The 13,069-nt window shown below is 44.1% G+C and overlaps 1 protein-coding gene across 1 annotated transcript; it reads left to right on the top strand.

The window, feature by feature from the left end:
* The first annotated feature begins 5,671 nt into the window (after positions 1–5,671).
* LOC105806487 (N-acetyllactosaminide beta-1,6-N-acetylglucosaminyl-transferase) lies at positions 5,672–6,839 on the top strand. The gene has a single exon (XM_012639628.1). It carries the CDS (start codon positions 5,913–5,915, stop codon positions 6,837–6,839), a length of 927 nt encoding a protein of 308 aa, XP_012495082.1. The 5' UTR covers positions 5,672–5,912.
* Positions 6,840–13,069: the final 6,230 nt, after the last annotated feature.

Below are 13,069 nucleotides of genomic sequence, written 5' to 3' on the forward strand. Positions count from 1 at the left end.
AGGAGGGTCGCTTGAGGCCAGGAGTTAGTCCAGCCTGGGCAATATAACAAGACTCTATCTCTACAAAAAAAAAATTAAAAAATGAGCAAGGCATGGTGGTGTGAGTGCCTGTGGTCCTAGCTACTCAGGAGGCAGAGGCAGGAGGATTACACGAGCCTGGGAGTTCAAGATTGCAGTGAGCTATGATCACACCACTGCACTCCAGCCTGGGTGACAGAGCAAGACCCTGTCTCAAAAAAAAAAAAAAAAAGTGCACATACCATACATGTTCAGCTTAATGCATTTTCACAAAGTGAACATACTCATGCAACCAGTATTGTAGTCACTACCCTGATGTCTAAGCATACATTACTTTTAACTGTCTTTGTACTTTATGTAAATAGAAATATATAGCATGTACTCTTTCTTCTGTTTTTTTTTTCCCCTCAACATTGTTTGTGAGATTCATCTGTTTTGTTGCAGACAATTGTATTTCATTCATTCTCATTGTGATATAGAGAGGAGATCAATATCTGCAGACATTTTTAGCTGTCAGAGGTGGGGTAAGGGAGGCAGAGGATGCTACTGGCTTTAGTGGGTAGAGCCAGGGATGTTCCTAAACACCCTATCATGCACAGGACAGTCCTCACAACAAGGCATTTTTCAGCCCCAAATGCCAATGGTGCCAAGGTTGAGAAACCCTGATAGATAATAATTATTGATGGGCATTCGAGTACTTTCTCATTTGGGTCTATTATGAATACTGCTGTAATGAATATTGAACTATATATCCTTTGACAAATATGTATGTATTTCTGTTGAGTGAATACCTGCGAATGGAATTGCTGGTCATAGGATATAGATATGCTCATCTTTAGTAGGTATTGTTGGTTTTCCAAAGTTGTTGTACCCATTTACACTTCCCCAGCAATGCATGAGCATTCCCGTTGCTCCACATCTTCTTCAATTAACTTGGCATTTTTTTCCTCTCTCTCTCATCCTTCCCCTACATGGTCCTCTAATTCAGCTTATGAAACACTAGATACCCAATTCAGCAAGCAGCATTAGTTGTTAAATAATCCTGTTGCATATTTTGTAAAAGATGGATTATGCACAGGTGTGGTCACTGTGTCTAGTAATTAGAGGCAGCATTTGGGGCAAGACGATTTGTAACTAGGGTTTCTCTCATTTAAATATCAGTGCCAGGTGTTTCTGTATATCCATTCTCTCCCATTCTTCCTAGTACCACCAATAGTTTTACATAGTAAATTTTGCTCTCAGGATCAGATTATCCACCATCGAGTTCCTGTGTATTAAGTATTTCCAAATTGTACAGTACTGTTTACCCCAAAACACTGTTTTTTTTCTTATAGTATATTACTTAGTTATAGAAAGGCAGGTCAGGTGGGGTCATTGAGGAAAGAAAATCAAGGAATTTGGGTGTCAGGTCCATTGACTGTCAAACTTTGGTTCAGGCATCAGCAGTTTCAGCATTATCTGGGACCTAAATGCAAACTATTAAGCTCACCTGGAACCTACTGAACTCTTAGGGTGGGGGCCCTGCCACCTATGGTTTAACAGCCCCTCCAGGTGATGAGATGTTAAGGTAAAGTTTGCAAATCACTAATCAGGACTGTCCTTATCCCCAAGCTACAGACATACCCAATTTGGCTGAATACTGGTGGAATCAAATGTTTTGGTAATACTATGAATGAGTCAGTTGCCCTCCCAGTCAGTATTAAAGAATTTCCATATGTAAATTTAGGGGTGAGTTTTGTCTTAAAATGTTGATTGGCCATAACTTACTTTCAGTAATTTATTTTTTCAATTTCTAAATCCCCAAACGTCAGGATCTTCATATTTCTAATTCCTAAATGTATGCTAATAGAAGATTGCCCCTAGCTGCATGTGCCCTAACATTTGCCTATTTAAATACTTGGTGTACTGTCTTTTGCAAGTATTTGCTTGGCATCATCCAGCATCCAGAGAGTGTTTCCATGATAACTTTGCTGTATCAAAACCAGGTGCAGATCACTCCAGTTCACATGGTGATGAATCAATTTGGTTGGGCTTGGCATGACCACCTCTGGACTTGCCACCTGGGTCTTTAAAATTCTGCATATTAAACTTCTTCCCCTCTCTAAGATGAGAGTTTAACATAATGCTTTAGGTTCTGAGATCTAGACAACTTCTTCTGTTGCTAATTAGATAGATGGTAGAGAAAGTAAAATGATTGGGCCCCAGGAGAAGGAGGATTTTCCCCCGGTGAACCCAGTTGGAGGACCTCTCAGTTATGGGAGAATTGTTGTTTTAGTTAAAGATGTGCTTTGGAAATGTCTACTTCTCTTTAGCATCATGATGGTCACCATTAAAAAAAAAAAAAGACACCATTTACAAAACTTATCCCGGGTCCTAAAAGTTTGGATTCAACCAATCTCATATTGAAAATATTCAGGGGGAAAAAAAAAAAAAGGAATGGTTGTGTCTGTACTGAACATGTACAGACTTTTTTTTTTGTTGGTATTATTCCCTAAACAATATAGTATAACAACTATTTATATAGCATTCATATTGCATTAGGTATCGTAAGTAATCTAGAGATGATTTAAAGTATACAGGAGGAAGTGTGTAGGTTATATGCAAATACTACACCATGTTATATCAGGGACTTGAGCATCTGTGGATTTTGGTATCCACAGCGGTCTTGGAACCAATCCCCCACGGACACCAAGCGACAACTGTACTTAATTGGATGTCCAAAGTGAATTGGACTGCCAATATTCTCTCTTTTCCCATGTATTACTCTTAGATCAAGGGAAAAAACAAATCCCTGTATTTTATAATTAAGAACAAATCCCTGAGTCCTTTAACTTACTTCAATAACAAAGCAAACTGCATAAAAATACCCTTCCAACAGAAGAGCCATCAGGGAGCCCAAGAATAGATACCATCTCACCTCATTTACTTAAAATTTTCTCGCCTCGAAGCTTAGCCCCTCAATGCTACTTCCACAAACTTGATCCCAGCCAGTCCTCTCGGGGCCCTTCTTGCCATTACTTAACACTGTAGATCCAGTGTTGCTGCTCAAACCTGTATCCCCTCAAGTTCTTTCCTAACTAAAGGACAGCAGTTAATTGGCAATAGACAAACAAGTCCCAGAGCAATTATGAAAGTGCAATTGAGTTTGCATTAGTAGATGCAATTAGGGGAAAGATGCAGGAGGAAGTGTGTACAGCATCCTCCATGCACTGCCTGGAGGTGGGCTCTTCTGGCAACGAGATGCACTCCAGGTTTTTTAGCACAACAACACGCAAGTTTTTTTCCACCTCCCCTCATTAGTTGACTTAGCCTGGCAAGCAGCAAACTCTGTGTTGTACACGTCCAACTCGTTTTCTCTAGGTCCTGCAGCAGTAGGACTTCAGGCTTAAAGAAAGCCTTTACGAGGGCCCGAGAGGAGAGTAAGCATGTCTAGCCTGAGTAATAGGCTAGAGCGGGAAGAAGTGCTTCCAAAGTGAGTGACAAGGCATGATTGCTAGGCCTGCAAGTGTCAACTTTGTCCTCGGCTGCAGGAAAAGTCAAGCAGGGACGGTTGAGCTAGCTGTTCAGTCTCAGTAGCCAAAAAGCACATGGTGTCTATTCTAGACGAGCAAGCGGTAGGGCCTATTAGGAAGGAGAGGTAACAGGTAACAAAAGGCCTCCACTAATTCAATAAGAAATTTTTTTTAAAAAGTTCCATAGGGATTTTTTTTAATACGAGGATGTGAGGGTGGGGGAAATTGGCCCAAGGACAGGCAAAAGAGCTGGGAGGAAAAACAGCTCTATTTTTCAACACACAAACAATGCCATTTGAAGTAGTGGATTGAATACAGAAGTATCATGAAAGTTCCTAATTTGGCTAGTGTCTATATTCTTAATATAGTAACAGTATTAATGTCTGTCCTCTAAGCCTGTATAAATCTGAACCCTCATGTTATTGGCCAGTTGGAAATAACAGTGTAAACAGACTCTGTTGCCCTAATTAAATTATGTACACTGAATGCTTTGTCCAACTGCAAGTATTTTAATATTCATTCTAAGCCACAAGGCTGTGTCAGACAAGCTATTGAAATTACTCTCTGTTGTTTAGAAATAGAATATATGGTAATCTGAAAGTATTAGTGGGGAAAATAAAAGCTTGGGATTGAATTGTCATGAACTTTAGGTCATTCTCTTTGTTCTACTCCATAGAAGACACTGAGAATTAGATTGATCCACTTTATTCATATAATGGCTACATTTTCTTTTTCTTTGACCGAAAAATCCAGGGGTTGGTTATATAGAAAGTTTATTTGGGGGGTGGGGAGTGGTGAGGGGCATTTAGTAAGGTAGAGAGAAAAATAGTATACAAGCTAGAAGAATAAAAAATGTAAACATTGAGAGCTAGAAGGATGAAAACGACAGTGTGCTCAGGAAATGACATGTCATTCAGTTGGAGTTTGTGGTGCCGTGAATCCTAGAGGTAGCATTGATTTTCCTACCCATGGTGAAAGCAAGGAATCAGTATGTTGTCCTATCGATTCCAATTAATGGTAGGGTAGAAACTGTTCAAAAGGAAGAAGAAAATGTGCATTAAAGGACACTGTTTCTTCACAGGGTGGGTGAGTGAATGCTTTGGGGTTGAGGCACTGAGTTGTTAAATTCAGGTCCATAATGTGGGGATTAGAAAGGCAGTCAGTAGTTAAACTGGTGTTTTAGAAATCATTTAAAAAACATATTAAATAAAATGCATTAATCCATATTTCATTCAAAAAGTGGCCAGTGGAAAATTGAGAAGTTGAAGATGAGACCCTTCTAAGTAAAACAGCTTGATACTCCTTAGCCAAAACACTACTATATTTACAAATAAGGGAAAACAACATTCATTTCCTAGGTGGTCGACAAGCTCATCTGGACGGGTGTACAACACTTCCCTGAGCATTCCAGCATGTTCTCTGCGAAGTTAAAGCCTGAATGCACCCTTAAGTCCCCTATGTGGATATCATTTGTGGCCAGGATTCAAGTTCTTTCCCATGAAGCTTTAAGGTCTCATCCAGAGCAGAGGATGGGGCTCAGGACTTGTTCATCTGACCCCAGCATCCTATGACAAACACCACAGCGGATGCGGGAAGTGAGAGGAGAGGGGTTCGTTTCGATATCACGGGCCCAGGAGCCCCTGCAATCTCAGATTCCCTGGGACTGGAACGCCTCCTCCAGTAAGCTCTTGTTTTGCAAAAGGCAGGTGGAGCCAGAGGGCGTTAGGACGGAGCTGGGATGGGTGAGGTTTTCTTTTATTTTAGATTTTGTCCCTTGAGTCAGGTTTCATGAGACGGTATCGGAAGCAGAGGCCGTGTTCTCTCCCGCGGATGGCGCTGGAAGAGCCGCGAGCAGGCGGTGGACCGCTGCCATGAGCGCGAGCGGGGCAAGCCCAGCCGCCGTGGGGCGACGAGCAGGAAGCCGCACGCCTGCCGGGGCTCATCACTGCGACTCCCCGAATGGTCATAAATGGTAATGGCGCGGAGGGGGGCCGGCACTGCAGGGGGGCAGACAGGGGAAATGAAAGAAAAGAGATCTGAGAAACTAAAGCCGTAGGGGGAGAAAAGAGTTAGCAGAGTTCTGGGGAAACAGCTAGCAGACGCAAACAGAGAGGCAGAGGGAGGGGAAAACGCCGGGCTGAAGCAACCTGCAGCAGAGACTTAAACAAAGGAGGGTTGAGAGAGGCGATCAGTCTCCGGTATCCGCACGGGGAGACAGCCAGCAGCTGCACTCTCGGGATGACTCCGAATAAATTCGCAGCATCTCCTTCAGGGTGGGAATGACTGGAGGATGTACCCAAACAAGAACTCAGAGAAACGAGTAAGTTTGGAAAAAGACTTTCGGATTTGGGCGGCCTCTGACGGTCCGCCCCTCTTCGAGGCATGCCTTCATCCATGCATTGCCTCTTCGTAGTTTCTGTCTCTAGTGTCATCGTCTTTATCGTGTTCTATGTGTTCAATTCTGGGGGAGAGCAAAGCTTCCAGAGACTAAATATCTCAGACTCGTTGATGCTGACTCAAGTTTGCACATCCTTTATCAACGGGAAAACACCTTTCCTGTGGAGAAACAAACTAATGATCCGTGAGAAGTCTTCTTGCAAGGAATACCTGACCCAAAGCCACTATATCACGGCCCCTTTATCTAAAGAAGAAGCTCAATTTCCTTTGGCATATATAATGGTCATCCATCACCATTTCGATACCTTCGCAAGGCTCTTCAGGGCTATTTACATGCCCCAAAATATCTACTGTGTTCATGTAGATGAAAAGGCGACAGTTGAATTTAAAGACGCAGTGCAAGAATTGCTGAGCTGCTTCCCAAATGCTTTTCTGGCTTCCAAGATGGAGCCAGTTGTCTACGGTGGGATCTCCAGGCTCCAGGCCGACCTCAATTGTATCAATGATCTTTCAAGCTCAGAGGTCTCATGGAAGTACGTCATCAACACTTGTGGGCAAGACTTCCCCCTGAAAACCAACAAGGAAATAGTTCAGTATCTGAAAGGATTTAAGGGGAAAAATATTACCCCAGGGGTGCTGCCCCCAGCTCATGCAGTTGGACGGACTAAGTATGTCCACCGAGAGCACTTGGGCAGAGAGCTTTCCTATGTGATAAGAACGCCAGCGTTGAAGCCGCCTCCCCCCCACAATCTCACCATTTACTTTGGCTCTGCCTATGTGGCTCTGTCAAGAGAGTTTGCCAATTTTGTCCTCCATGACCCTCGGGCTACCGATTTGCTCCAGTGGTCCAAGGACACTTTCAGTCCGGATGAACATTTCTGGGTGACGCTCAACAGAATTCCAGGTATGTGAGATTCCATGTTTCGCACAAAGGAGATGTGCCATATTTGGAAGGGCTGTGGAAGAGCCAGCCACTTTTTATTAGGAAGTAGAAGATGAAAACTGAAATGTATATAGTTCTCACCCTAGTCCTTTCTAAATGCAGAATGATATTCTTTATGTGATCATTCAAATAGTCTAGCATTACCAAATAATAACTTTCCATGGTATCGCTTTGCAGTTCATCAAGTTCTTTCGCATACATCATCTTACTCAATCTTTACCACAATCGGTATCATTGTTCTCAGTTCACACTGGTGTTCTTTCTTTCCCCCAAATTTGTCAAGCTTGCTCTTACCCCAGGGCCTTTGCCTGGCCATCCTCCTGCCTACTTTGGGCCTACGCAGGTTCCCTCTTCCTCAGCCAGATCTTAACTCTCGGATGTGGGCAGCGGGCAGCTCTGACCGTGCCTCCTGGCCACTGGCCAGCACACCACCCTATTTTCCCTTCAAAGAGTTTATTGCCATCTGGAATTATCATATTTACCTCTTTGCATGCGCTTGTTCTTGATCTTCTGTGTGCTAACTCTGTGAAGCCAGGGTCATTTTCTATCTTGTTACTGCTGTATCCTTAATGTTTAGAACACATAGTAAATGCTCAATAAATATATATTAGATGAATGAATGAGTGAATGAATGAATGCGAAGGCATGAGGCTTTATCAGGCACCACAGCTGTCTCCCTGAGACCCAGTGAGCTGAAAAATATTTGGACTCATGCATGCGCCTTATCATGTCTGTAGGGTTTTTTTAAAAATACATTTTACTTAAGATAAAATAATGAAACTCTAGAAGAAACTTCTTCCTCTCTCATCAAAATTCTTCTACCTTTACTAATATTTACCAGATCAATCATTTTTTAAATGTATAAAACATGATAGGATTTCTTCTGAAGGAAACAGTGTTTTGGACTCAATGAAAAATACAAAATGGATCTCTGATGAGCTAGACAGCATTATTATAGCTAGAGAAAAGCAATCATTGTTCTGGTTGTTGGGGGCCTGCCAAGCTGGAAACGCTGGTAGGTGCTCTCAGGCTGCAGGGCAGGGCCTGCTGGGCAGTAAACACGCCGGCATTCTCTGGAAAATACCATGTACGGTCTCCAAATCCCAGGGTGGCTTGCCTGGTGACCAGGGTTCCCTCATGCACTACCCATTCTCTTTTTCCTGCTTCTCTTTCTCCTAACCAGTGGCCACCATCTTTCACCTTTGATCTGTTGTTTCCATCATTGGCACATAATTTAGGAGCATTAGGCACTTAGAGGCTGATGTTCATATTTAAATATTTATTCCCTTTCTATTTTCACCATTCCCTTAAAATTCTTAAGTTGAGTACTAGCCATGTGGTTCCTTAGGTATTGTACTGAGATGAAGGCATTTCGTAATTTAGCAAAAGTCTGGATTGTCGCTTTAAAAAAAAAAAGGACAAAAGAAAAACATGGGTTTTGGTTTGTGTTAAATGTCTGTGGTTACTTTGCCAGAAGGATGGTCAGTTTTATCAATGTCAAGTCAGTATAAGAAAGTCAAGGAAAGAAGAATACCCTGTTTTTTTCTGATACCTTTCCTCTTTCCTGCCCTAGTCAAATACACAAATGATCTTGGTCTCTTTGGATACCAAGAAACATATCTATGTAGGTACAGGAAAGAATACCTTTTTTGCTGTAGGTTTGTGGGATTGGCACTCTGGCTTCTGCCCACACAGGGCAACAGTGTGACCCCATGTAAATCACGGAACCCCAAATCTCCCCAGCTCCCAAATGAGGGGCCCCTTTCATTCCTACACACGCCTTTCTTTGCAGAAGACGCAATGCCCAGAACCACAGAATCACTTCACATGCAGAGACCGGGAATCTGTAGAGAGAGAGGCGGAAGCGCTGGTGAGCCTGGACTCTGCATTGTCCTTTAGCCTGGGCAAGTGCATCCCGTTTCCCTTGCAGGAATTGGAAGTGAGGGCCCCTCTAGAGAGCATCTCTCCAGAAAGGAAGGTGAGCATCATCTGTCCTGATTCTGCAAGGGATGCATTTCAGGATGGTGTGCCATTTCCCGGGGCTCTGCCTCCTCCTTTTCTTAGACTCTGGGCAACATCCTGGTTCGGGGAGAAAGGATATCCTGCTCCTAGGTGGGGCCTTTCCAAAATTACAAGTGAATTAAAGCAAACAAATCATCAAATGTCCTGGCGTGGGCCCTCCCCACCTTCAAAGGCCACATAAAATCTGATCACACGCTCGAGTAATTCCAGCGGTTTTACGCTTGAGCACGCTTTGCGATTTAAGATTTGGAGCGTGAATCGGTTCTTTATAACCGGACAGCCTTTGATCATATCAGCTCTTCTACTTTCAATGTCATGTTTTCAGGGGAAAAGTTCTTGTGTACGTGCAGCGTAAACGTCTTTTTCACAAACACGTGAGCACGGAGGGTACTGTTCATTTCTCCCCTTGAAGGGACCGCCTCCCTTTCTCCTAAATATGTGTGTTAGAAGGACCCTGTGCAGGCACATCAGGTTTCCCCAAACGCCCCCAAGAGTCATACAACCAAGAAAACGATTAGCACCCTAGAATTAGATGGTATCAGAAAACAAAGTAAAAATCATTTAGAATGGGTAAGACTGAACAGAAAGGGTATTCGTAGGAGTAGCCCTAAATCTCATAGCTTCACGCTGCCTTTTGTTTTTTTCATAGTGCCATTCTCTTGAGAGAGTGACTTCTGTCTCGGTTTTCAACCTTTAGGCTCTCTGCACGCTGTGTTACAAGTGGTGACAGAACAGGCAGGCCAGAAGGAGGTTCTTGAGGGCTCCAGACTCACACCGTTCGGGGACCCAGGTGGCGTGGCTGTCATTCTGTTCTGCGTGGCTCGTGTACAGATGTGTGTCCACCTGGTCAGAGGAAACCCTCTAGGGTCACAGGTTTCTCTGACTTGCCCTACAGAGTAGCGTACCCTGCCTTGTGGTGCACCCTCAGGTTTTCTAACTTCTCAGATCTTTGTAATTCCTACTCTGTCACCTTGAGAAAGACCTTTTTTCTCTAACCCCTGGGTTATTCCTATAGGCTTTCAACTGCCTACCTGCCTTGAGGCCATTTGGATTTTTGTTCTATCTCTTGTGAATTGTTCAGCACTTGCCCAACCGTCACTGGTCTGGTTTCTACTCGGTGCATTCCCACAGCTGGACTGTCTCCATACCCCCCTCAGGGCTGGTTGATCTCTAAGGAAAAGGCCAAGCTACTACATGCTTTGGTTTGAGCTACTTTTTTCCCTCACTGCGTTTGTTCTTTCGAATCTTTGCTCATTCATTACCCTGACCTTTCTCATGCCATGGTGTTTTTGTTCCATAAGAATGTTTTCATTTGTCTCTCTTCCTTTTTCCATTTTGTGTACATTTTTTTTTCAGAGCCCCTTTGTCAAATTCTCTCGACCTCAGAAGGGACCACATGATCACATTTCCTCATTTTTTAATTCTAAAAATAGTGTGTTTCCTACTTTGATTCATTTTGCTTTTTTAACTGTGACTTTTGTTTATATGTGCACATTCTTTCGGAGGGTGTTATGACCCTATAGGTTGCAAGTGTCAGAAACTCAACTCAGAGTAGCTTAAACAAACACCAGGAGTGGATCACATGATTGAAACACCCAAGGGAGCCGGATCAGTATTGGAAACAATGTGTTCAGGACTCTTTTGCCAGGTTATCTGTCCGTGGGGTGACCAGCTGTCCCTATTTGCCCAGGTTTGTCCTGGGCTTGGGACTTTTCACAGGTAGAACCAGGAACATCCCTGGCTAACTGGGACAAGTTGGTCCCCCTATCTCTTTCTCCCCCCGTTTTGGCTTCATTCAGGCAGGTTCTCCCACATATTATCAGAGATGGCCAGAAGTAGCTCCAGGTTTACTTGCTTTGAACAGCTGGCTCTCCTGGGGGGAGAGAAAGCTTTTTTCTTCCCCGTCTTTCTGATAGTTCCAGCAAAAGCTCGGGGGAGACCTCGGATTGGACCTGCTTGGTCCAAATTCCTACTGGGGGGATGAAGAATGCTGACCAGCCTTTCTTGGGTCACTTTCCCACCCTGGAGCTGAAGGTTAGCTCCTCAGAGAGACATTGGGCAGACAAAAGCACATGCCCACTGCAAGATGGTTCTTTGTCCTACACAGGGGAGACGCGAATGAGCATGTCCACATGATGTTAGAGGGGCAAGATTTAGTGATAATATATGGGGGGGGGGTGTGGTTTTAACCACGTGAGCAACTTTAACTAATCTCAATAACCATACCCTTTTCCCTCATACAAACATTTTTAAAATGATAATGTTACTTTATCGTATTTGGACAGTACTAGTTTGCAAGGGATTTCTTATGCACTTTCTCCTTTAATTCTTATAAGAACCCTGTAAGAGGGGGACTATTGATCCTGTTTTACAAATGAGAAAATTTGATTAAAATATATGACTTGTCCAAAGACAAATATTGCATGTACCTATCAAGAAATAAGAATAAAAGGAAAGATCCAGGGGAGGGAGAAGTAATACTTATACACATTTTAAATTGAACCTAGTTTTACAAATTTTTCATTTAATTATTGCAATAGCTGCAAGTGTTCAGAAGATGAAATTTGGCTAATTATAAGTCTCATTAAGCTTGTGGAATGATTCTATAATTGGACCCACTAAAAAATTTTGTCTTTCATCCTGATTTTTAGCCCATTTTCCCAAAAATTTTGGCTTTTTCATGTGAGCAAAGGTATAGGAAAGAAGAGAATTAATGCTTACTAACATGTGTCTATGGGTCTAGATTATCCCAGTTGAATCTTCACAAGAATCCTGTCCTGTGGGTACTTAAACCCACATTTTGCAAATGTGAAGATGGGGTAGGAGGTTTGAGTAACGTGCCCTGCTCCAAAAGCAGGCAGCACAGTTGATAGCGTGTGCAGTGGGCAACCCAAATTCTACATGCTTGGAATTAAACTCATGCTTTCCCCTTTGCACGGCCCTGAGTTCGACGCTAGCCTCCTGTTAGCTCTGGTCTCCAGGCTGGGGCCTCTCTCTCCCTTAGCTCTCACCACCCTCATCCCTGCTCATTTTGTTTCTCTGGAGTGTAGGAGTTGAGGGCTCAGGCTGTAGAGTTGAAATCCTGGCTCCTTCATCACCAGCCATGTGACCTGACATTTGTCAGCCTTAGCTTTACAGTGATTACGTAGCACAGACAGCAAAACCCTGGATCCTGGAGCCAAACCACCTGAGTTTGAATCCCGGCTTTGCCATTTCCAAGCTGTGTGACCTTGGACGAGTTACCTAACTTTCGTGTCCCCAGTTTCCCCATGCAAAGTGGGGAAGATAATAATATATATATCAAATGTGTGAGGCTTAAATGAGTTAGTTATTATATTTTCATCTATAAAATGGATATTCATTGGATAAATATTCGGGGAGCACATAGGCACTGTGCTAGGTACGGGATATACCAGTGACTAAGACAAACAGCCCCCCACCTCATGGAGGATACATTCTAGAAGGGGGAGACATAAAAAGTAGAGAGATAGGCAAGATCATTCGAGACTGTGGGAAGTGCTAATTTACAGGCTGACACAGGAAGGGACCAACTTTAGATGAGATGAGTCGCGAAAGGCTTCTCGGCAAAGGCAGCCCATGAATTGCATCCCGAGAGGAGAGGGAGACGGCCGTGCACTTGAGAAAGAGGTTCTAGGCAGAGGGAATAGGGACTGCAAAGGCCCTGGGGTGAGCGAGGGCCTGGTGTGTTCAGGAGCCAGAAAAGCGGCCGTTGCCGAGCGAGTGTGTGTAGGAGCCGGACCGCGTGAGGGGGCCGAGTGTGAGCCGTGCAGGCCTTGCAGGAGGCCCTGGGAGCGACACACCCGACAGCACCAGCTCTCGGGCACAGTGCCGGCACAGAGGAAACCTCGGTAGATGGGATCTAGCCACTGGCCCCCTCTCCGTGCCTGGTGCCATCGTCCACCCTCCTCTCTCTTACAACAGTGTAATTTCTTCCTCACTAGTTCCCCTGCTCCGTTCCCAGCCTGTTTAATCCAGCCCCCACAGCGACAGAATGACCTGTGGTCCTGCGCTCACACCCCTCTCCTTAGAAACCTTCATGGATCCCCATCCCCTGCAGTGTAAGGTCCCAGCCCCTTAGTGGAACACAGGGAGCTCAGCACAGTCTGGCCCCCTTGGCTTTTCCAGCACCTTCTTTAGCTGCACCCTCATCCCTGGG

The sequence above is a fragment of the Propithecus coquereli genome, unplaced genomic scaffold (genome assembly GCF_000956105.1).
Source record: "Propithecus coquereli isolate 6110/MARCELLA unplaced genomic scaffold, Pcoq_1.0 Scaffold141, whole genome shotgun sequence".
Classification (NCBI taxonomy): domain Eukaryota; kingdom Metazoa; phylum Chordata; class Mammalia; order Primates; family Indriidae; genus Propithecus; species Propithecus coquereli.

Bases quoted from the DNA above. Each gene is read 5' to 3' on its own strand.
- LOC105806487 (XM_012639628.1), top strand. From the start codon at position 5,913: ATGCCTTCATCCATGCATTGCCTCTTCGTAGTTTCTGTCTCTAGTGTC.